The 23,582-nt window shown below is 41.8% G+C and overlaps 1 protein-coding gene across 6 annotated transcripts in view; it reads right to left on the reverse strand.

Moving 5' to 3' along the window:
• CEMIP2 (cell migration inducing hyaluronidase 2) overlaps positions 1–23,582 on the reverse strand; it is an 82,749-nt gene that overhangs the window by 9,666 nt on the left and 49,501 nt on the right. For 5 of the 6 annotated variants that reach the window (XM_032427472.1, XM_032427471.1, XM_032427473.1 and 2 more), the window contains 8 exons: positions 22,861–22,896; positions 21,549–21,704; positions 18,109–18,286; positions 15,629–15,844; positions 12,076–12,284; positions 8,261–8,443; positions 5,802–6,021; positions 2,610–2,708 (listed from right to left, as the gene is read on the reverse strand). In XM_032427472.1, coding sequence (XP_032283363.1) covers positions 2,610–2,708; positions 5,802–6,021; positions 8,261–8,443; positions 12,076–12,284; positions 15,629–15,844; positions 18,109–18,286; positions 21,549–21,704; positions 22,861–22,896 — 1,297 coding nt within the window. Of the gene's footprint in view, positions 1–2,609; positions 2,709–5,801; positions 6,022–7,685; positions 7,786–8,260; positions 8,444–12,075; positions 12,285–15,628; positions 15,845–18,108; positions 18,287–21,548; positions 21,705–22,860; positions 22,897–23,582 lie in introns of those variants that run through there. The other variant, XR_004302159.1, reaches the window with a different exon arrangement.

Genomic DNA, 23,582 nt, shown 5'->3' on the forward strand with positions numbered 1-23,582 from the left:
GAGCCACCCAGGTGCCCCTAAATTTTATTTCTAATCGCTACTGGTCTCATAGGAATCGAATGATTTTTTTTGGCTATGTTTATATTGCTCTAATCCAGAGAACAATTCTGGAAATCCTTGAGGTAAAGTACCACTTTATATTTGGGAAGACTGGAAGTGATTCTCTTATTTTAAAAAATCTGAATGCTTCAAATTGAGATACATTTGAGAAAAAATATATAATGATTCTCAACACACTTAAACTGTCCTCTTGAAAAGAACCCCTTAAAACCTGTTACTTAAAGACAACACAAAAGTGTCCATAAAGACTTAAGAAACACCATGTCCTAGCAAAGATTCTTCAGGCAATGCTTGGGTAAAGTATCGGAGGTAAATATGACAAAACACAATACTGTAACTTTTCTGGGGTCCTGAGCACCCCATGTGCAGCAATGGAGTTAAAAAAACTGTCTTCAGGGCGCCTGGGTGGCTCAGTCGTTAAGCGGCTGCCTTCGGCTCAGGTCATGATCCCAGGGTCCTGGGATCGAGCCCGACATCGGGCTCCCTGCTCAGCGGGAAGCCTGCTTCTCCCTCTCCCACTCCCCCTGCGAGAGGAGGTGCTCCCCCCCTCGCTGTGTCTCTATCTGTCAAATAAATAAATAAAATTTTTAAAATATATATATATATATATATATAAAAACTGTCTTCAGACCCTGGAGCAGAGCCTGCCTGAGATTTTTTGGGCAAAACAGTATCTTCTTGAACTGTTTAGTGGACTTAGTGGAGCAGAGCTACTCAGCACCTACTTGCTTCCCTTCTGCAACTAACTCTCACCAGATACCATGACAACAAGGCTGGGATCAGGTTCTCCACGCAGCTGACTGCACTGAGATGCTGAGCTAACAAATTTTACGCCAAAAAAAATTACATCATGAACATGCTACAAAATGAACAGTTGCTAACAGAGGGCAATAGGCATACATATATAGTTGAGAAATCTTTGAGCTACATTTAAATAGAGATAGTCTGTCTTTCTTTTTAATTTTTTGTGTGTGAGGTCACAATATTCATCTGCTTAACAAATTTTAAGGGTACAATACATAATTACTGACTACAGGGACTATGTCATATAGCAGATCTGGAGAGCTTATTTATCTTACCTGAAACTACATGTCTGTTGATCAATAACACCCCATTTCACCCTCCCCTCCCCAAGTAGGGATATTCTTAATTCAGAGTTCAATCCTGGAGATGGGTGGTGGTGATGCTTGCATACCATATGAATGTACTTCACACCACTGAACTATACACTTAAAAATGGTTAAGACAATGAATTTTATGTGATGTATATTTTAACACAATAAAAGAAATTGGGAAAGAAAAAAAAAGAGTAAGATATAATTTTGTCCGCATACATGTGGATTTGTGATTGTGTTGCTCACTACTTTAAAAAACTGAGCTCCTATGGTTGGAGGATGCATCCAACAGGTGTAGGGGATTAAGAGATACAGATTTCTCCAGTATATGTATGTATAAAATACAGAAGTAAAAAAAAAGAAAAAAAGTAAGTCACAGGGAGGAAAACTACAGCATAGGGAATAGAGTCAGTATTATTGTAATAACTTTGTATGGTGACAGATGGTGACTACACTTACCATGGTGAACATTTCATAATGTACACAGATGTCAAATCACTATGTGGTACTCCTGAAGCTAATACAATATTGTATGTCAGCTATATTTCAATTATAAAAAAAATGAGCTCCTTAAAGAGACCACATGAGGGGCGCCTGGGTGGCTCAGTGGGTTAAGTGTCGGGGTCCTGGGATCGAGTCACGCATCGGGCTCCCTGCTCAGTGGGGAGCCTGCTTCTCCCTCGCCCACTCCCTCTGCTTGCGCTCTCTCCCTCTCTCTCAAATAAATAAACAAAACCTATAAAAAATAAAAATAAAGAAACCACATGAGGCTAGGACCAGGCCCTGGCTAGATATTAGTTAGATGTCTAGATAGCTGCCACCCCGAGAGCTCATTATACAGTGGCACTCTGGTCAACCTGATTTTGGACAGACCTCAAGCCAAGAGCTGGTTACCACCGGCTAGCTTGGCTCTTCACCCAAATTCTATGTGTTGACAATGAGGCTCAGGCCTATACTTCCATAAACCCGCTTAGAACAGAGGACTAATACTTGGTGAACCAATTTTAACATTCACCTCAAAGTCATCAATAAACACAATCCAGTGAGAAAAAAGACTTAATACATTTAACGTACTTAAAAACGCAAATGTTGGGCACCTGGGTGGCTCAGTCGGTTAAGCGACTGCCTTCAGCTCAGGTCATGATCTCAGGGTCCTGGGATCGAGCCCTACATCGGGCTCCTTGCTCCACGGGGAGCCTGCTTCTCCCTCTCCCACTCCCCCTGCTTGTGTTCCCTCTCTCGCTATGTCTCTCTCGGTCAAATAAATAAATAAAATCTTTAAAAAAAAAAAAAAAACGCAAATGTTTAGGAGGTAGTTACACCTCTATTATATTGCTTGCCACCAAGTGGCTGTTGCCAGAGATAATTCATGTCACCGGGATAAAACATAAGAAGTGAGAAGCTGAGGCAGGGTACGTGCCAGATGGTACTTACAGAGATAAAAGACAGGTCTCCACGCTGAGTCTCTGCTTTACTGGGTGACTGGAATTGCACGGGGAGGTAGCTTTTATGAGGATCACTAGTAAACACCACCTAAACAGGGAAGAAGTTCCATATTTCTGTCAACCACATCTTCCTTCAAAAGGGCCTCAAAATCAACTCAATTTTATCAAACCCAATGGTGTTTTTTCTCCCCTGTGAACTTTTTGTACAGATTGAATGGCCTGGATTTCCATCTTTTGATCCGGATTTAATATAAGAAATGTATGTTCCTCATTTTCTGGAATAATCCCAGTCTCAAATAACTGTAATCTTGTTCAGAAAATCAATTCTGCAAATGACTAAGTAAATGTGCTTTACACTTAGACGTTTGTCCTTTTCAGACCAGCTATCTTAAATTGGGACTCAGTCACTCCAGAACTGAGAGAAGTAACGGTGACAAGCATTACAGTGTTCAAAAGTGCATCACCAGGCTAATCTTCTACCTGACTTGCAACGTGTCCCATAAATGAAGCCACACCTTATATCCAGGCCCCTAATCTCCCTGTTCTATTGCCTTCTGTAGCTATCGCTTTCCCACAAGTGCTTCATCTCCTTTCCCACCACTCTGCCTTTGCAGATGCTGTTCCCTCCCCCAGAATGCCCTTCCTTGTTTCCTTCCACTCCTTGAAATCACTCCCAGCCTCCAAATCCCACCTTGCACCTCCTCCCTAAAGGCTTTCTTCTCATTCAAAAGCAGGCCGAACTCTCTCACAATTCAGCACTTAAAGTATATATTCCTGATGAATGCATGTCAACAACTTCATTCCAAGGGCAAACAATCATCATGATACTCAACGTTCAGAAGCTCAGGTTTGGAGTCAAAAACCTGTGTGAATTTTCCTACTTACTCCTCATGTACGTGTGTTTCTTTCTGATATTCAAAACAAACTCATTCTTCAAATTTCCAAGTAAAAGTGAGGTTCCCAAATGCTTCAAGTACTTTGCAACAGTACCAAGTCAGTAATCGATACATTTTTTAAAAAATAAATTCTAGGGGCGCCTGGGTGGCTCAGTCGTTAAGCGTCTGCCTTAACTCAGGTCAGGTCCCAGGGTCCTGGGATCGAGCCCCACATCAGGCTCCCTGCACCATGGGAAGCCTGCTTCTCCCTCTCCCACTCCCCCTGCTTGTGTTCCCTCTCTCGCTGTGTCTCTCTCTGTCAAATAAATAAAATCTTAAAAAAAATAAATAAATAAATAAATAAATTCTAATCAATGTTTCAAGCACAGATAAAAAAACAAGGAATGCTAAACATTAATGTATGGAACCATTTAAAAAGATAGGCTTAGGATATTTCCAATGATGATTATTTTTATAAATTATCATGTTGCAATTGTTATAATAAATTATATAATATTTTCTGTAATGAAGGATGTTAACAAATTCAGCTTGAGAATTAGGCTGGAGAACTTACTTCCCCACAAAGATTATCTAAAAATATCACTTTAGGGACGCCTGGGTGGCTAAGTCAGTTAAGCATCTGACTCTTGATTTCAGCTCAGGTCATGATCTCAAGGGTTGTGTCATCGAGCCCGGCGTAACAGGGCTCTGCACTGGGCATGGAACCTGCTTAAGATTCTCTCTCTCCCTCTCCCTCTGTCCCTCCCCCCAAGAAAATAAAAATTAAAATAAAATAAAAAATAAAATGTCACTTTAATAGTCAAGATATTACATGGTACAGGCAAGGATCTATATAAACTTCTTCATGTACATGGTTGGCTTGGTTGATGGGTTGGTTGGTGAGTTGGGTGGCTGGCTGGTAGGTTGGTAGGTGGGTTGGTGGGCTGGTTTTAAAACGCTGAGGTGGGAGAATAGAAGTGGCACAGGGATATGAAAGATTCAAACTGTGGATAGTGAATTGCCTTTGAAAAAATACTCATATATGATAACAGGAAGAATAAATCCATGTTCCTCTCTCAGACCTTACTGCTACCAATAGGCAAAAACAAATGAGAAACATTTTTGATTCAGTAGAACTAGGGTGGGACCAAGAATTCTAGTATTTTACAAGTTCCCAGGTGATGGCTGATACTTTAAGAACCATTTCCCTTGGGTGCCTGGGTGGCTCAGATGGTTAAGCGTCTGCCTTCGGCTCAGGTCATGATCCCGGGGTCCTGGGATCGAGTCCCACATCGGGCTCCCTGCTGAGCTGGGAGCCTGCTTCTCCCTCTGTCTCTGCCCCTCCCCTGCTTGTACACTCTCTCTGTCAAAAATAAATAAAATCTTTAAAAAAAAGAACCATTTCCCTTAACCTATATTTATCTGTGTAAAGGTTAAGTATTAATTAGAGCAATATTAACTCTATACTTCTTTTTCACTTGGAGCTGGTCTGACTTCCTTTGAAAATCCCATGCACAACTTGAGCTCATATTTTGGATTTACTTTCATTGCCATGTTTTCTCAAGATCCAGAGGGAGACCTTGTAATTAAGAAGGAGAAGAATTTTACTTCTAGCCAAAGTTAGTTTGTACTTTTAATTACAGGTAAATGTAATAGCACATGCTTCAAAATTAACAGTAGCTTTCCACCTTAAAAAAAGGTGGGGGGGACAATTTTCATATGAGTTGCATTTTTTTTTAAGATTTATTTATTTATTTTAGTGGAGGAGGGGCAGAGGCAGAGGGAGAGAGAATCTCAAGCAGACTCCATGCTTAGCACAGAGCTCAATGTGGGGCTGGATCCCACAACCCTGAGATCGTGACCTGAGCCAAAATTAAAAGTCAGACACTTAACTGACTGAGCCACCCAGGTGCCCCATATAGGAGTTGCATTTTTGGAAGAGAAATTTTATAGTCCTCAATAAAAGTATTTTTCTACATGACTGACATGTAAATCCAATAGCAATACTGTAACAGAGTCACATCTGAGGGGGGTAGGGGGAAGATGAGGACCAAAAAGTCTAGTCATCCAAGGTAAACGGATGTATCACGGGGTAAAATATTTCTATTATGAATTTGGACTAGTTTGCTTCTTAGGATTATCACATTCTAGAATGGGCCAAAATTCAGGAGAAATCATGCAGTATTTATAACCTGGCAAGACCGATGTTTCAAAGAAAAATGTGCCTACTACCAAAATAAAGAAACAAACAAAAAACTGCTTTTTGATTCTTTTCCGCCCACAGCCTACTCTTCCTCCTTGTTTACCTGGCGGGTCCCGCAGCCTTGACAGAGCTTGGTGAGCATGGAGGGCATGCGCTTGAGTGCTGATGGCTTCCTGTAGTACTGGGGATATGCTCTGGCCATGCAGTTACTGATGTCTTTTGAGTCTGTTGCTGCCTGGATCTTGACTCTTTCACATCCCTGAGATGAACAGTAACTGTGGCCGTCCCTGTAGCTTTTGGCTTTGAGATACAAAAACAGCAACCTGAGCGGAACACAAACCAATCCATGGGATGTTAGACGGACTCTCACAAACTCACAAAAATTCCTCACATTGGCCTCAACCCCATAGGGCTATTCCTCTAATAAAGTAACTTCTCCTTAAAAGAAAATAAATGACAAAACTAATGAAGTCGTTTCTCCTTCCTTTCTATCCTCCTAGGGCCCTAAGTCAAATGCAACACTACTTTCAGAAAATATTTTGATGACCCGATTCAGTCATTCTGGAACATATCAAAGTTAATTTCTGGAGTGAAATAGTTCAATAGGTAATTTGGGAGGACGGACTTTGGTTTGGTTCAAAACTTCCTTGGAAAATTTTAGACTTGTGTTGAGTTTAGGATTTCATAACTTAGTGTGGTGGTTTTTTGTTTTTTTCTTCTTTTGGTTTATAAATCATTTTGGTTTAAGGCATAAATTTGAAATAAATAAAAATAGCAACTGTGACTTGCTTGGCTAAGGCCAAGATATGGTCTCCCATCAATTCCTGTGATGATTACTAAGAGCAGATGGGCCTGAGGTCCTTCTGTCTGTACTTCGGCCAAAATCAAGGGAAAGGAACAGACCCGCCCACTCGGAATTATCCTCCTGCTGCCAAGATGAATGGAAAAGTAACTTCCAGGCAACAGTCCAACGTCTGTCAGCAAACCTAGTCTTTCTGAACCAAAGGAAGTCAAGACTATAAAGCATTTGATCAAATGTGATTGATTACTGGAGATCATGAATTCATATTTTAATATGAAGTCAGTGAACAATGAAAAGTTGCAGTTATGAGGTAAAAACCAGCCATTGTCCTAACATCAGTACTTTTAACATATATACATAAGGAATGAAAGGGGCCTAATTAAAAGTCATCAAAATGAATAGAATTAAAAAAGAATTAGAACCTCGAAGGCTGAGGGATTCTAAAAATGTTGGAATGGAGAAAAATATTTCCCAGCTAATCATTCATTTGTGATCCCTAGACCATCCTCACAAATTGGGGTGCTCCATTTATTTTTGTGGAAAATCAACAGGGAATGTGGAAGTTCTGTCATCTGTAGAATAAATGTCCAAATAGGTTGTTTTAAGTCTTACTGAAAATCAGCGACAATTATGGTAAGAAAAGACTTAAGCTCATCACACAGGCTGCTGGAGGGGCCCTGGAGGGCAAATGAGCTACATCTTCTTCAAAAAACTAACAAGACACTTAACTGAACCCCAACCTCATGCCCCTTCTCCCCATTCTGAACTTTCATCTTTCCCCCAAACATGCCATGCTGCGTTCTTCCATGCCTCCATGCACCTATCCGCACTGCTCCTGGGGACACCTGACCCCTCTCTTTTTCCATCTCCTCCTACTCATTCCTCAGGAGTTAGCCCCAGTGTCACCCTCTTGGGATGTCACTGGTCATCCTATGCTGGGCTTCTGGGTGACCTCAGAAGGCACAATGAATATCGCACTATAGGAATTACAGCATTTAAACCTCTAGCTCGCTAATGACTTGCTTTACGGGCCCATGTCCTTCAGTGGACTGTGAAAAATGGGTCTTATTCACATGAGTATCTTTACAGTACCTAGACAATGGCATGTGATAGGAATGTCAGCTTAAGGAATGGATACTGAAGGAGCATGCTACTTGCTGGAAGAGTACAGGAGATCAAGCCTACCATAGCCCAAAGGCTGAGAGACTGTAACTGGATAAAGGCAGACAAAGCCAACAGGACCCCGGGTGAACAGGATTAGAATTAAAAAGTGGAAAGACGCAGCCTAGAGAAAGTTGAAAGCAAATACGCCATGGTTATACAGTGGTTTGGTTTGGTTGTTTTTTTAAACTCAAGGTCAGCTTCAGAGATCACCTTAAAGGAAGAAAAAAATGAGCTTTTCTGAAATATGAATTCTTTCCCATGTAAATAATCATCTTAAGGGCTGTCATAGAAAAAAAAAATTATTTTAATTTTCAATTGGGCCTACTGGTTCTTCATTGACAAGGGTAATTTCTCTTTCCCAATTGCCTTAATAGGTATATGCAAACATCTTCATTTGATTCCTGCCGCCAACTATAATTACGAGTCCTTCTACTTCTCTAAACCTCTAATAGTGATGAGCAGAGAATTACCCACATCAGCTGCTTTCCTAAACAGCCGTCCCATCACAACCTATTCTTAGTTAGGCTGAAGAACTAGTAATTTCACCATTAAAGAAAAATAGCAATAATTCTCATTCACTGGTTGCACCCAATTACCCCGTGCTGGAGTCAAAATAGAATTTCCTCTCAGACTGCTTCCTCTGCAATTCTTCCAGTGAATGCACAGGCTCATATTCTTCCATTTTGGATAACGAGCCATTATGGCGCTGTAAAAAGCCAAAGGTAACCTGAAAACTTGTGTTTGATGGATAGCAGAGGCCAAGTCGAATCCAGTCATTCCTGTAAAGGAGAGACAATAAAACAATGAATTCACACTTGAGCCTATGTATCTTGAGTACTACAGCATATGTAAATTTCAGCCACGATTTCTCTCCTCCTTAAATTTCTGATGCGTATTGATTGAGCCACTAACAATGGAAGTTCTGTACCACGACATACTAGCAAATCGCCTGCCTCTGTACGTTCCCCAAACTTCTCTTACCAATATATTTACGACAATTGTCTCGCTTACAAAAATGTCTTGGTCTCAACAGGACTTAAGAGAATGTGAATAGAAGTTGGATAAAATGTACTTAGACACTGCAAGAGAATAATAAAATTAAGTGAGATGACTGGGAATGGGATGTATGAAAATGGAAGAAACACTAACAGCCTGACAGCGGGAGTGGAGTGTACGCTGGTAAAATCTTTCCAAAGAATTTTTTTTAATTTTACTTACTTTTTTTTTTTTTAAGTAATCTCTACACCCAATGGGGGACTCAAACTCACAACCCTGAGATGAGGAGTCACACGCTCCACAGACTGAGCCAGCCAGGTGCCCCTCCAAAGAATTTTTTTGTTCATAAATGTATTTTTTTCCTTTATGATTGCATTAGGATAAAAACTTAGTGGTAAAACTGCTGGATATAAAGGCATATGTATTTTATTTATTTATTTATTTAACAGAGAGAGAGAGAGAGAGAGAGAGAGCACAAGTAGGCAGAGCGGCAGGCAGAGGGAGAGGGAGAAGCAGGCTCTCCGCCGAGCAGGAAGCCTGATGTGGGGCTCGATATCAGGACCCCAGGATCATGACCTGAGCCGAAGGCAGATGCTTAATCAACTGAGCCACCCAGGTGCCCCAAGACATATGTATTTTTAAAGCTTTCGATGCATATTACCAAATTGCTGTGGTTTTTTTTTTTCTTACGTAATATCCTGTCTTTAGATACAAAATCAACACTTTCTGGAAACCATTAAAAATATTTCCCCTTTTTTAATCATTTGCTGATTGAAGGCATTTTCTAAGTTGTGGTAAAATATCCATAACCAAAAATTTATCTTTTTATCCACTTTTAACTCCACGGTTCAGTGGCATTAAGTACATTCACAAGGTTCTACACTTACCACCACTCTTCCAAAGAATATTTAAACAACAGGTAACAAGGCCTTAAAATTATTCATGCAGATTTTACCAGTAATCCCACTAAAGAATAACTAGTAACAAAGACCAGGAAAGATGCTTTACACAGTATCATTTATAATAGCAAAAAGGGGGTGTAGAGGGGCTGGCAGAAGTAAAACAAGGTATGTGCTCACGGAGGAAGAGAGTAGTCAAGTAAATTTTGGTATATCTATATGCTCCGAAAACACATAAGGGTGGAGAGAGACAGGAGAATAATACGTTTCTAATGCCTCACTCTGATTAGAAGAATTATAGGTTATTTCCATTTTCTTTGTTTTTCTCTATTCTCCTTATTTTATTTAATGAATAAGCACAGCTCTTACTGTTTTTAAAGTGTTATTTGTAGAAATGGCACTGTGACAGGATCTATGACCTCTCCATAATCACATTAAATTTGGGGGGGAAAACTGTCCTTCTCTTCCTCTTGCCTCTGACCATGATGTAATTTTTATAAACTTTCAGCTACTTAAGCCAGGAAAATCTGACTGAACTTCCAAAGCCCATGCGGATTTTTGAAACTTCTGGGTTCAGCCTCGTTTCACTTTAAAAGATTTTTATTCACTCAGTACTTTTCCAAAAGTTACGTGTGATCTTTACAGAACCCTGTATACCATTTGGTTGTAATCTCTCGCCTCAAATTCATACCCCGCCGGATAGAAGTCTCTGAATTACTGATCACTCTGACATTTCTCCTCGGTCCTCTCTGACCATCACTGTTTCTTTCACTGCCTTCTCTGCGGCTCATTCCTGGGACTGGTCATATTGGACTGGCTTTTGGAAACCTCATCCTGGACACAATGTGAACTAAGGATTGGAGGTGGGGAGATCACGTAGGATCCAGGAGAGAGATGATAACGGTCTGAACTCAGCCACAAGCAGTAGGGGTGGAAAGAAGTGGAGAGACTTGAACACCGTTAAGGAGACAGGACCAACAGGCTTTGGTCGCTGATGGGATGGGATGAAGGAGAAGAAGAGTCAGTGATGAGTCCTGGGATTTTTGCCTTGGTTGACTCAGTAGGTAGGGTGGCGATTCTCCAGCAAAGGCACAGAGAAATAGCAGTTAATGTTAGAGGAAAACAGTCATGGTCCGGTTTAGAGCAGGTGCTGGGGCCCTAACATCGCAGAAGGGCAACCACTGATATTCACAGCTCCTTGGAAGTGACCTACGTAGAGCTGAATTTCTACATGTTCTAGGCCCACCTCTGTTCATTTCAAGTGGGTGTTTTAAGAGAGCTGTGACAAGTCAGAGCATTAGGACCAGCCAGGGGAATAGGCCGTTTCAATTTTTCCAATACCTATCTGAGCAGTCTCATGGAGTCCCCAGCGTTCACCATCACACCCAACTAGACTGGTTACCATGGCCTTTCGAAATTGTCCCATTCCTCCTTTCCAGCATCATCTGTCACTTCCCCTGATGCACCCCATGCTCCCATCACACTGAATCCATCCGTCCCTGAGCAGAACCAGCCCTTTCTCAATGGTATTGCTTTTCCAACAAGACTGGTCCCTTAGTATCACTTCATCCGTGCAGCCTGGCCCAGGCCCCGGAGGCAGCATTATTGCTCTATCCTTTTTCCACTAAAAATAGCACTGGTTTGTCAATGTACTTAAAATTTTTTCTACCTGGGTAATAGGCGCTCCCGAAAAACAAGTCCTTTTCTCGTTCATCTTTAGATCAGCAGGCACACAGAAAACACTTGAATAAATTAATGTAAAAATAGAGCCTTTGATTGAAAGTAGTATTATTAGGACAGACAACTGAAATCAAGAAGGGACAGAAAGATGCTTTCCAGCAGGCGTGGTAAGTGCCTGGCATTCACACCCTGATTCTTCTCCCTCTTGCCTGTAGCTGACATTACTTAACAATCACGCCGCTCTCTTCTGTCAGGTCTAAACTGGGCCTCGAAAATTTTTTCATTTTCTAGATAACCAAGTGCTCAGTTGGAATGCCAGATAAAACTTCTTCCCATCCCAGCTATGGGGAATTAAAGCCCTCGACAGACTATAGTAAAGGCTCTTGTTAAGTGGCTTTCTGCACACAATACTTCGACCACAGACAAAAAGAAATGTTTTTTAGGGACGCCTGGGTGGCTCAGTCGGTTAAGCGGCTGCCTTCGGCTCAGGTCATGATTCCAGGGTCCTGGGATCGAGCCCCGCGTCGGGCTCCCTGCTCAGTGGAGAGTCTGCTTCTCCCTCTCCCTCTGCCTGCCTCTCTGCCTACCTGTGCTCTCTATCTATCTGTCAAATAAATAAATAAATAAATAAATCTTTAAAAAAAAAAAAGAAATGTTTTTTAAATGACAGGATTCAGTCTGTGAAACTGCTTAATTCCATCAACAAAAAACATGTAAGAAGAACAAAGTACGTGAAATCGGCATTCTTCACTTGCTACCAAAGCAATATGGTATCATTTGTCTCCACGAAATTATGACTTGCTCCACTATTTGAAATAACAGTAATGCAGACATACTTGTTGAAGTTTACGAGGTACAGAAAAGCAGTCCTTGGTGCCGGTCCATTCCAGTGGATGGTGTAGCCCTTTTCCAGCATGATCACAGGCTGGTACTGAGGAAAGGTAGCCTTCTGGTTAATGCCCCGGAGCACCATAGGGTAGGAGGGATACTCATCTCGCGTGATGGTCATAGTCAGATTCTGAGTGCTCCATGTCTGCACATAAACCTTCAAAAAGCAATTAAGAATTAAAGGGGAGAAGACTCTTAACTACAGAGAACACACTGGTGGTTACCGGAGGGGAGGTGAGGGGCGGGGGGTGAAATAGGAACTGGGGATTCAAGAGTACACTTATCGTGATGAGCACTGAGTCATGTGTAAGATTGCTGAATCACTACATCATACATCTAAAACTAATCGAACACTTTATGTTAACTATACTAGAATTAAAATTAAAAACCCAAGGGGCGCCTGGTGGCTCAGTCGGTTAAGCATCTGCCTTCGGCTCAGGTCATGATCTCGGGGTCCTGGGATCGAGTACCACGTGGGGCTCCCTGCTCAACGGGGAGTCTGCTTCTCCCTCTCCCTCTGCCCTTCCCCCTCTGTGCTCCTGCTCTCTCTCTCAAATAAATAAAAATCTTTTTAAAAAATTAAAAACTTAATAAATTTATTTTAAAAAAAGAATTAAAGAGGAGAGAACGAAAGCTTAGATAAGCTAAACAAACATCTGCAGCACAAAGTTCATTGTCTCTCCTTCCAGAACAGAGGTTCTGTGATCTGAGCCAGACTAAATGAGTAGTAGCCAACTTCATCCTAAGTTATACTTAAAATGAAGCCGACTTAAACTGGAATGGTAAAAACAGACCAAGCATTCTGCTAGCCAAGATCTTCATCATCTCTTCCACTACCACAGGCCAGCTTATTCATCAGAACATAAAACCTTTGCGGCTTATATAGCTTGTCAAAGAAATACCTCAGTCTGAAGAACACACATACAAATCTGTAAATTAATATGAAAACTGATACCCTCCAGTCAAATCTGAAAGCCTTTCCTCTAAAACAAGAGATGGAAAACTGAAATATCTTAGAGCTTTGGCTTTCAATTTTCCATGACCTACCTCAGCCCAAGAAGTCATTTTTCATGCATTCAAAAAAAAAGAAAAAAAAAAAGCTATAAAGCACTTTGCAAAAACTGGAAAAATATATTAAACAGAGACAAATTTGAAAATTCTGAATTTATTCCAGTGGCATTTGCGCCCCTCGCTGTGCCAAAATGAAACCTTCTCCAAATGCATCCTCCAAAGAACACACCTCAGAACAATTTCCTAAAACAAATCATTATCCTGTAACAGAATTCTCCAGGAGGATTAAAACATTTGCAGAAGACGGCATTTAATCCACAATAGTTCTTTTTCTTCCTGTCATTTCTACGTTTTGTCTGTATTGATTCCTCATGTATACAACCCGTGAGCCAGAAAAGCTCCTTAGGTCTCATTCATGTTTGACTATTTCAATATAATAACACTCTTCTTGGGGCGCCTGGGTGGCTCAGTCGTTGGGCATCTGCCTTCGGCTCAGGTCATGATCCCAGGGTCCTGGGATCGAGCCCCGCATCGGGCTCCCTGTTCAGCGGGAAGCCTGCTTCTCTCTCTGCCTCTCCCACTCCCCCTGCTTGTGTTCCCTCTCTCGCTGTCTCTGTCAAATAAATAAATAAAATCTTTAAAAAATAATAATAATAATAATACTCTTCTTTATGGACACCCCTTAAAGATTTAAAATAAAGATAGGAAATACATATTTTGAGACTACCAATTGTCTTCATTTAAATATATTTAGTATGTACTATATATTAAATTATAGTTACTAGACATACATATTATACTTATTTTTAAAAATGTTTATATTTAATCTATATTTATTATATAGATTATATAAATATATAATATAAAATATAAGTTAAAATAATATAACTTTAAAACTAGGTTGTAATATAAAAAACAGATTATATATATTAGGTTATATGTAATAGACAACAGGAGATAGATCAATCTCCTGCCTTCTTTCAAATCCAGAAAGGATAGGAAGTGACACGTGTAACTTTATTTTTTTTTTAAGATTTTATTTATTTATTTGAGGGGGGGAGAGAGCAAAAACGGGGAGCAGCAGAGGGAGAGGGAGAAGCAGACTTCCCACTGAGCAGGGAGCCTGATGTGGGACTCGATCCCAGGACCCTGGGATCATGATCTGAGTCGAAGGCAGACGCTCAACCGACTGAGCCACCCAGGCACCCCTGTAACTTTAATTCTCCTTATGTTTCCACCTTTCTTCCTGAGCCCCTTTAACCCTTGAGTTAGCGAAGAGTTAAAATATATTTATAAAAGCCAAACAATTATTATTGCATCTTGAGATCCAGGTGCTTCTACCTTTTGCCTAAAAACATATAGTCTTATTTTGTTTCTACCTTTTGCCTAAAAACATATAGTCTTATACATTATCTAAGTAACAAATGGCTGCAGATCTGGGCTCCCAGCCCAAAACTCAAATTCTCAGGAGAAGATTTCTGACTTGTGGTCCTACCATTCCCAGAACCTCCCAGGAAGCATTAGATGACTTACTTCTTTCTTCGTCCTCCAATAAAAATTGAATTACTACTCTGCTTTGTAAGATAGGATTAGGTTCACATTCTCGAATACATTTGAAATCCAAAGGGTTGATGGGCACATTTATAATAATTTTCTATTTCATTGGTGAGCACATACCACTTTCAGACACACACCCATGAAATTTAACTAAAACTGTAGCTACAAAAAAGAGCTAAAAGCTTTTTGGTTTTGTTTTATTTTAATTCTAGAATTTCTACAGCATCTTAGGTTAACGTAGGTTTGCTGGCAATTCTGATTAAGAATAAGATGAAAGGAAAAAAGAAATTACATTTCAAACCACATTCTTTTCTTCTCTACTCTAGTTAATTCTCCATTTTTTCCTTGTCTTTTCCAGAACTTAGGCAAGAATAACATTTTTTTTTCCTTATGGGGATGAGAAATCCCACAACAAAGAAGTTAATACTCCTTTAAAATTAAGCCAGAAAACTCCCTCCAATATTTATCCCTCTGCCTAATTCTCTAATTTAGTAGAGATAATGACCCTGAAAGCAAAGAATAAATCTCCCTCTCAGAGGGCACTGTGGTAGCATGGCAAGAAAACCTGGCCTAAGACTTAGGTAATACGGGTTCTCACCCCACCTATATCCCAAGCATATTTAACCAAGGGCAAATTGTCCTACCACTCTTGGACCCACGTTTCCACTTGTTTAATTGCTTTGGAGCAAGAGAACTTGAAATAAAATTGTATGAGTCCATGATCCCTCATGAATTTTTTTTCCCTTTTTTCCTAAAGAAAAATCATGCTTTGGAGTCCATGATCCCTCATGAATTTTTTTTCCCTTTTTTCCTAAAGAAAAATCATGCTTTGGAAAGGATCAATCACGCTGAAGAGCAGGAGAACCCTGCTCGTGGAAGCGATGCTGCTGGGAGCTGGTTCGGAGCCAGGCATCGTCATGCACAAGGGCTTACCTGGGCATAGTTCCCGCTGCAGACCACCGCGTTCCATTTGGTAATGTTCACACAGCTCGGGTGGCGGATCAGGTAGTTGTCAATTCTTCCCACATAAGCATCCTTGTATCCTGTCACAGAGCCATCAATGTCGTGGAATATGGAGTTCTTATCACCATCCAGCTCGCAATCTTCAAACCAGGGGCCAGGCTTTCCAAAGAAGACATTCAAAGACACCTGCCGGCAGTGAAAAAACAGGACCTCACAACATGAAGGCTGCTACCATCCTGGCTGGCATCCCCTGCAAGGATCCAACAGCATATCTATTTCAACCGCTTTAAGGTTAGAGCACTTGCGAGTCACAGTTCACGGTCATCAACAATGGCACCCAGTCAGTCAAACTGTTCAATTACTTATGACATGGTTGGGCAAAAAAAAAAAAAAAAAAGTTACAGAGCCTTGCGGATTGTGGAAGCCAAGTGGCAAATGTTTAAAACATATTTGGTGTTTTCCTTTTTTTCCATTTAAAAACGATTACCTGCTCTCCAGACAAAACTAACCTTGGTAAGAGACTCAGAACAGTCGTGGGAAGGGGAAATATGCAGTCATGCATATTTGTTAAAAATTATAAACTTTACACTCAAGGTGTGTGCATTTCCCTGCCTGCTAATTATAACTCAAGTAAATAAAAATCTATTATAAATTCTATCTTCTGAGCTAGTTCATCATTTTATTTCACTCCAAATGCTTTAGTTGCTTGTTCATTTGACTCCCCCTACCCATCCCACCACCAAAAAACAAGTATAGCTGCAAACTGAAACACCGTCCAAGTGTTGCCTTGGTATGCTGGGGGACCGCTGGACGCACCAGAATCTGCTGAAAAGTGTTACTGTCTCCTCAACATCGACCAAACCCAGCAGAGTAATTTCCATGTCAGGTAGAGTTAATTTAAGGCTTTTGTTAGACACATAGTTCACAGCTGCAAAGCAGGCTGCAGGTGACACGTTTTATAGTCCTTAGCTGCTTCTTATTAGTGGTAAATTATTCACGTTATGCAAAGCCTTGCAGATACACCTCTAAAATGCTTTCATGTACTCATCACCCTCGGATGTTGTAAAATCAGCTGAACATCTAAATGATGGGCAACTCAATGAAAAATCAGTGATGTTTGGGACAAGTGGCTCTCCATTCTTAGTTGTAGGCTTTTTTTTTTCATTTCCCTGTACCTTCTATGGTTGAATCTAAGAGACGTTTAGGGCATATTTCCCACCTTTTCGGAGAGAACGAAATTGGCAAACCATCCCCTTTACAGACTGTTCCCAGGGCATTAGCACCATCAGACCCCCCCAGGCTGATGACCACTACACTCGAACAGCACGGATGTTAGAACTCGGGAACCCCACAGCCAATGTTAACACCCGATGAACTGTTTTTCAGAACAACTGCATCAGGGGTCACTAGAACTCCGCGTACGGAAAGGTCTGTGTGGGCAGTAAGTGAACGCCCAACCTCTACCCTGGAAAGCTGCTCCAAGGACCGCCCTATTTACTTATATGGGAAGCTATCCACTAGTGTAGCCCTCCCTCTTTCCCCTGGAGTCACAGGACCTAAAAGAGAACCGGTCAACCAAGATGGCACCCCAATCTGCACCTGGGCTTCTGTTTCATGCCTCAGCCATTCTGGAAAACCAGATACAGACTCTGGTAAACTATCCCATGTTCTATTTTAAACGAGGCAGAGTCTGCCTGTGGACATGAATGAGAGAACTACGAGCCACTTCCCAGTTGCAGCCCCCGTGGGAGCGGTGAGCAAGGAGGCCTGAGACTCAACCTCCCTGTACCACAGTCATCTTGGAACAGGCAAGATGGCGGAGGGTGAGGTACGTAATCAACTATCCTGTGCGCTCAGGGTCCAGACGGCACTGATGAAACTACTAAGAAAACGATTTCTCTAGGCTACTGCATTGTTAACAATTATTTCTCAGTCTTCTTTGCAGTCTTCATAAAAACCTTCCAACAGTTTGTAGCTGTATCTGGCTTATACCAGCCCCGTACTCCTCTTCTTTCCCATCCTTTTATCCTCTGGTTCCCCAGAAGAATAAGCCCCAGACAAGTAAAATACCAGAAAGAACTCAGCTCTCTTCGTAGATTATTACAAAGAACTTCCCCAAATGCTATGTCCTGCTGTTCCTCTGAAACTCTCCCATACCCATGCCCGTGTCATCACTTTAAGCCAATGTCCCTTCTGAGGTATCACTTGAAGGTCAAAAATACCTTAGGTCACACAGGACTTCTGTTCTCAACTTGAACTCAACAGGACAGTGTGCATGGAATGAGGAGTCTCTCTTGCATCTACTTCTCCTGCCAGTTGTAAAGACTCAGTACAACTGAGTTACTTTGTTACTTTGTGTTTTTGTCTTTGGGAATGAGCTATTCTCCGCCCCCCCCCCCGCCCCCGCCCCCGCCACGGTCACCACATGGGTACAGTAAGGACATACTTACATGTGGACCAAACTTCACGAGGGAGATGTTATTCCTGGGAGTTATCTGCCAGGGATTCTTCACGAGGAACCCAATAGCACTGGTGTACCTATCCGGGGTGGGCACGTATTTTTTGAAAGTACACCTGGTTAGATGAATGGGTCCGTCATAAATCTGAAAGCCTCTAATGGGGAACGTCCTGTTGAAATACAAGATTTTGTTTAATGCACATGGGCCCCTCCCTGTATCGGCACTTCACTCACACATTTGTTTTATAAACACTATTGAATCTCCCGGACACACTAAGCACAATTCTAGGATCCAGTGGTACCAAGATAAGATCCCTGTTCAAACGAAACATACACTGCAGTGGGAGAGGCAAAGAGAACAACAACGGATAATTTCAGATAGTAAGTGCTGTGGGGGCAGTGAGAGATGGTACTACGACAGATTGGGGGTGAGAGACATGCTGTTTGGGACAGAATGGAGGCCCCTCTGAAGACGTGACTTTTACTGCCTTGAATCAACCCAGTTAAGACCTTTTATTTGGGAACGCATACACTTTCATTTTGATTCCAAAATCTCTGGCAGGAGAACAAAAGACAAATCTGTGCTTTCACAGAGAGAACCTCCTTTCAAGCCACTAAATGATAGTAATAAGATGAAATGATACACTTAAAAGTATAAAAGTGTAAATCCTCAAGGCTTACTATGTCAAAGGGGCTGGCTGGAATGAGAAATTCAGTTTATTCATTTTCCTCCTTTCTGTTCAAACACAAGCTCCTTAACCGACTAATCATATATCATTAATCATAATCAAGGTACAAAAACCCGTAATATTCTGTATCCTTTAGGTGTCTACCCTGTTAAATTCTTTTTTTTTTTTTAAAGATTTTATTTATTTATTTGACAGAGACAGAGATAGCGAGAGCAGGAACACAAGCAGGGGGAGTGGGAGAGGGAGAAGCAGGCTTCCCCTCGAGGAGGGAGCCCGATGTGGGACTCGATCCCAGGACCCTGGGATCATGACCTGAGCCGAAGGCAGACGCTTAACGACTGAGCCACCCAGGCGCCCTACCCTGTTAAATTCTTTAATGGCACTGCCGAGGATTTCTACAGCAACTTTAGTTTACAACTTGGCAGTGTTTTACAGTAAAAGCGTACATGCTAGCAAGGAAATGAAATAGTCTGGTTAAAAAATCTATGCATCTTGATATATTTCTAAGGATAGATCCCAAAATGGTTCTCTCTCATAGAAAAAGTCGTCAAGACCCAGTAAAATAAAGACTGGATCCATTGACCAATGAGGAGTCTTTGTTTTGGAAAATCCTCCTTCACAAAGAAGCAGTAAGCATTTTGAAATAAAACTGGAGGCCACATAATGTATATGATTGTCGAGTCAGGATTTTGCACACCTGAAACATAATACTGTAAGTCAACTATACTTCAATTAAAAAAAAAGAGGGGCGCCTGAGTGGCTCAGTCGTTAAGCGTCTGCCTTCGGTTCAGGTCATGATCCCGGGGTCCTGGGATCGAGTCCCGCATCGGGCTCCCTGCTCGGCGGGGAGTCTGCTTCTCCCTCTCCCACTCCCCCTGCTTGTGTTCCCTCTCTCACTGTGTATCCCTCTGTCAAATAAATAAAATCTTTAAAAATAAATAAATAAATAAATAAAAAGAGAAAAGAAAAAGAAACTGCAGGCTAATGTAAAATAAAAGAATGGAGCTGGCCACCATCAAACTCCCACCATCTGCCAACCAACAAGGCCGTTTTTCGTTACACATCAGAAGAGACAGCCACAGCGTAACTGTGACAGGCACCGTACTGAAGGCAAACTCACAGGATTTGAATCCCACCTCAGCCGCTTTTAGTAAGCTCCTCATTTGTAAAGCAGGACAATGTCAGTACCTACCTCATTGGGCTTTGCAAGGATTAAGCGAAGAATGAAGTATTTAGGACGGGGCCTGACACATTGTCAGCGTTTAATAAATGTTAGCTATTAAAAATCCATGAAGTTTCTGTCCCAGTGGTTTCCACATAGTCTGGCCAACAGCAGTGCTACACAGAGCGTAGCTTATAATGGCATTCAAGATTTCCCAATGACAAGCACAGGGGGAGTGGGACCAAACTCACTCTTGGCCAGAAGCTAGGAAAGCCTGTTTGGCCCTCAAAGCTAGCAGCCCGTTGGGCCCATCCCCCCCGACCCGTCCTGGCCCAACAGCCACAGACGGTGCACAACTTCAAGGGAATCGCTGCTTGATGGATTCTGGCAGTAGCTCTAATGTGAGACCTTTAGAACATGAGTTGTCAGGAAACAAACTGAGGGTTGCTGGAGTGGGGGGTGGGGTGGGAGGGATGGGGTGACTGGGTGATGGACACTGGGGAGGGTATGTGTTCTGGTAAGCGCTGTGAATTGTGCAAGACTGTTGAATCTCAGATCCGTACCTCTGAAACAAATAATGCAATATATGTTAAGAAAGAAAAAAAGAAGAAGAAGAATGTAGCAGGAGGGGAAGAATGAAGGGGGGGAAATCGGAGGGGGAGACGAACCATGAGAGACGATGGACTCTAAAAAACAAACTGAGGGTTCTAGAGGGGAGGGGGGTGGGAGGATGGGTTAGCCTGGTGATGGGTATTGAGGAGGGCACGTTCTGCATGGAGCACTGGGTGTTATGCACAAACAATGAATCATGGAACACTATATCTAAAACTAATGATGTAATGTATGGGGATTAACATAACAATAAAAAAATTAAAAAAAAATAGAACATGAGTTGTCTTTCTCACAAGGAAAATGAGGACAATTCCAAACTTCGTCTCAGAACTAAGGTATGGATTACTTAGTTAACAGTTCCCTAAAAGCTCTGAACAATCTTTCTGGGGGTAAGTACTATTTTAATGACTCTGTGATTATTTTGACAGAAAATATGCCAGTAGTCTCCTCCGTACAACTGAAACACTGGTAATTATATGGCCGGGGTTAGGGTTTGAGGCAGCTTCGGCTTCTACCACTCTTATTTTCTAGGACTCGTTTCAATAGGTTATTTCCTTTTTCCGGTGGCTATTTCTGCAAGCCAACCTCACAAATTGAGGCAAAAGTGACCTCATGTCATAGTTTACAATTTGGCCAACTTTCTGTGGCTCAAGAAAGAAGAAAACAAAAAAAGCGGCAGCTTATATAAGGCCTCACGCAAGAAATGAAAAACGAGGTTGCTTCCTTCGTTAAACAATTGATAATGAAATCTATAAAGCGTTTGATTGTTCATGCTCCAGAATTCCAGAAGATAACATACACAACGGTAATAGCAATGATACCAAAAATAATAATAGTGGTAATTAGATAAGGTGGGAAAAGTGTCACAGTGGGAACCAGTCCACCCAGGATTACTACAGAATCTTCCGTAAAGGGTTAGGTTTTCATTTACTGTTCAAATGTAACAGTCTGCTGCTAAGCAATGCTTACCTGTTCCGAGGCAGGGTCCGGGGCTTCTGGTCTATTCCTCCAGTACCCACATACTTGTTCTGACCACCCTGGAAGCCGTAATTCCTGCTCTCCCCAACAAAGAGAGATTCGGACACCTCTTGGCTGGAGCCTTCATCACTTGGGAAGCTTCCATCGCTGTGAAAACGAGTATAACCATTACCCTCCCCTCTCCGGGAGATTTAAATTGACCCTCAGATAAAGGCAAGCGATAGCTGGGGACCCCTGGGTGGCTCAGTCGGTTGGGCGTCTGCCTTCGGCTCGGGTCATGATCCTAGGGTCCTGGGATCGAGTCCTGCATCGGGCTCCCTGCTCAGTGGGGACCATGCTTCTCCCTCTCCCTCTGCTGTTCCCCCTGCTTGCGCTCTCTCTCTCTGACAAATAAATAAATAAAATCTTAAAAAAAAAAAAAAAAAAAAAGGCAAGCTACAGCTGGAAAAGCTGAAAGTTTTCAAAACAGCCAGGAGCTTCTTCGAATACATTATTATCAAGTCATCAGAAAGTCCTTCTAAACTGTGAACATACCTCATAGAAATCAATACGTGGTTTGCGGAGTAAACAAACGAAACTGCATTCAGCAGCAACAATGGATTAGTCCCAAGCAACAGCACTGCAACCGGGAGAATGAACTTGCCCAGAAAGTAACAGTTTCGAGGGCAAGCACGTTTACGACAACAGCCCAAATAACAGTTCTCCGGAGACAAAGATGTCACATGACAAGTTCAGGTCTGAAAGATCACTGCGAAGTTAGACCAGCTTCTAGGAAAGAAGTTACTTAGTATGTTCCCAACTGTTATTCTTCCTCTCAAGTGTATTCTTCTTTTTTTTTTTTAAGATTTTATTTATTTATTTATGAGAGAGAGAGAGAGAGCACAAGCAGGGGGAGTGGCAGAGGCAGAGGGAGAAGCAGTGTCCCCACTGAGCAGGGAGCCCGACGCAGGGCTCGATCCCAGGACGCCGGGATCATGACCTGAGCCAAAGGCAGACACTCAACCGACTGAGCCACCCAGGGGTCCCTCAAGTGTTTTTGTCTAAGCAAAAAATTTGACGGACCTGCCTTTCTATGTAATTCCAGCTATATTAACCTCCAACTTTGGTACGAATTCAATTAAGAAAAATGTATTTTTGGCCCTCTAGTGGTATCAGGAAGTGGGTGCTGTTTTGTTTTTTTTTTTTAATGCTAATATAATGATATAACATTCCTATGTCTGATCAAACAAAAACAAAAAACCCAGGCTATTGTACCTTACAGCTTTAAAATAATCAAGGAAGTATTTTTAAAGTGACTACAAACCTGGCAAAGGTCAGTCCTATTCCATTATCTGCAAATCTAGAAGAGAAAAGAGAATAAAGAACACTTGATTTACCACCTCATGTGACAAGAGATCATTTCTCTCAGGATTCAAGTTTTAGGAAATGCAGAAGGTTCCAGTAATGTTTACTCTCCAAGACCACAGAAAGCCGTTTCACTTCCCAGTAGCTAAAAGCACAGACTCCACAGTGAAGGCACCCGGTTCAAACCGTGGCTTTGCCGATTACTGGTTGCGTGACCCTGCGTGACCCTGCGTGACCCTGCGTGACCTTGAGCAAGTGACTCGAGCTGACTCTCCCTCAGTCTGCTCACCTAGAAGTTGAAGCAATAACATAACCCTCCTCATCGGATACTCAGGGGCATTAAACATCCTAATTAATCGCACCCCTTTAGGACAGCGCCTGGCACAGAGTCAGCAGGCTGCAGTGTGGGCTGTCATTGTTACTTTTATAATTATTTTGGAAAACAATCAGATCATGGTATCCTCTTTAAAATCTTCAACACTAATACCCAAGCTACTTCTACAGACTTAATACAAAATTAATTTTTTGCACGATGGAAGTCAGAGGTGACGGTAAAATGCCAGGAGCTAACATCAGTGCTAGCCAGAAAAAACATGTTTTTCTAGACTCTTGAACACCAACTCTTAGCTCAACGTACATGAAGACTTCTCCTAAAATTATACAAATGGGAAAAAGTGAGAT

Source organism: Phoca vitulina, unplaced genomic scaffold, assembly GCF_004348235.1.
Source record: "Phoca vitulina isolate PV1807 unplaced genomic scaffold, GSC_HSeal_1.0 scaffold37, whole genome shotgun sequence".
NCBI classification, from domain to species: Eukaryota; Metazoa; Chordata; class Mammalia; order Carnivora; family Phocidae; genus Phoca; species Phoca vitulina.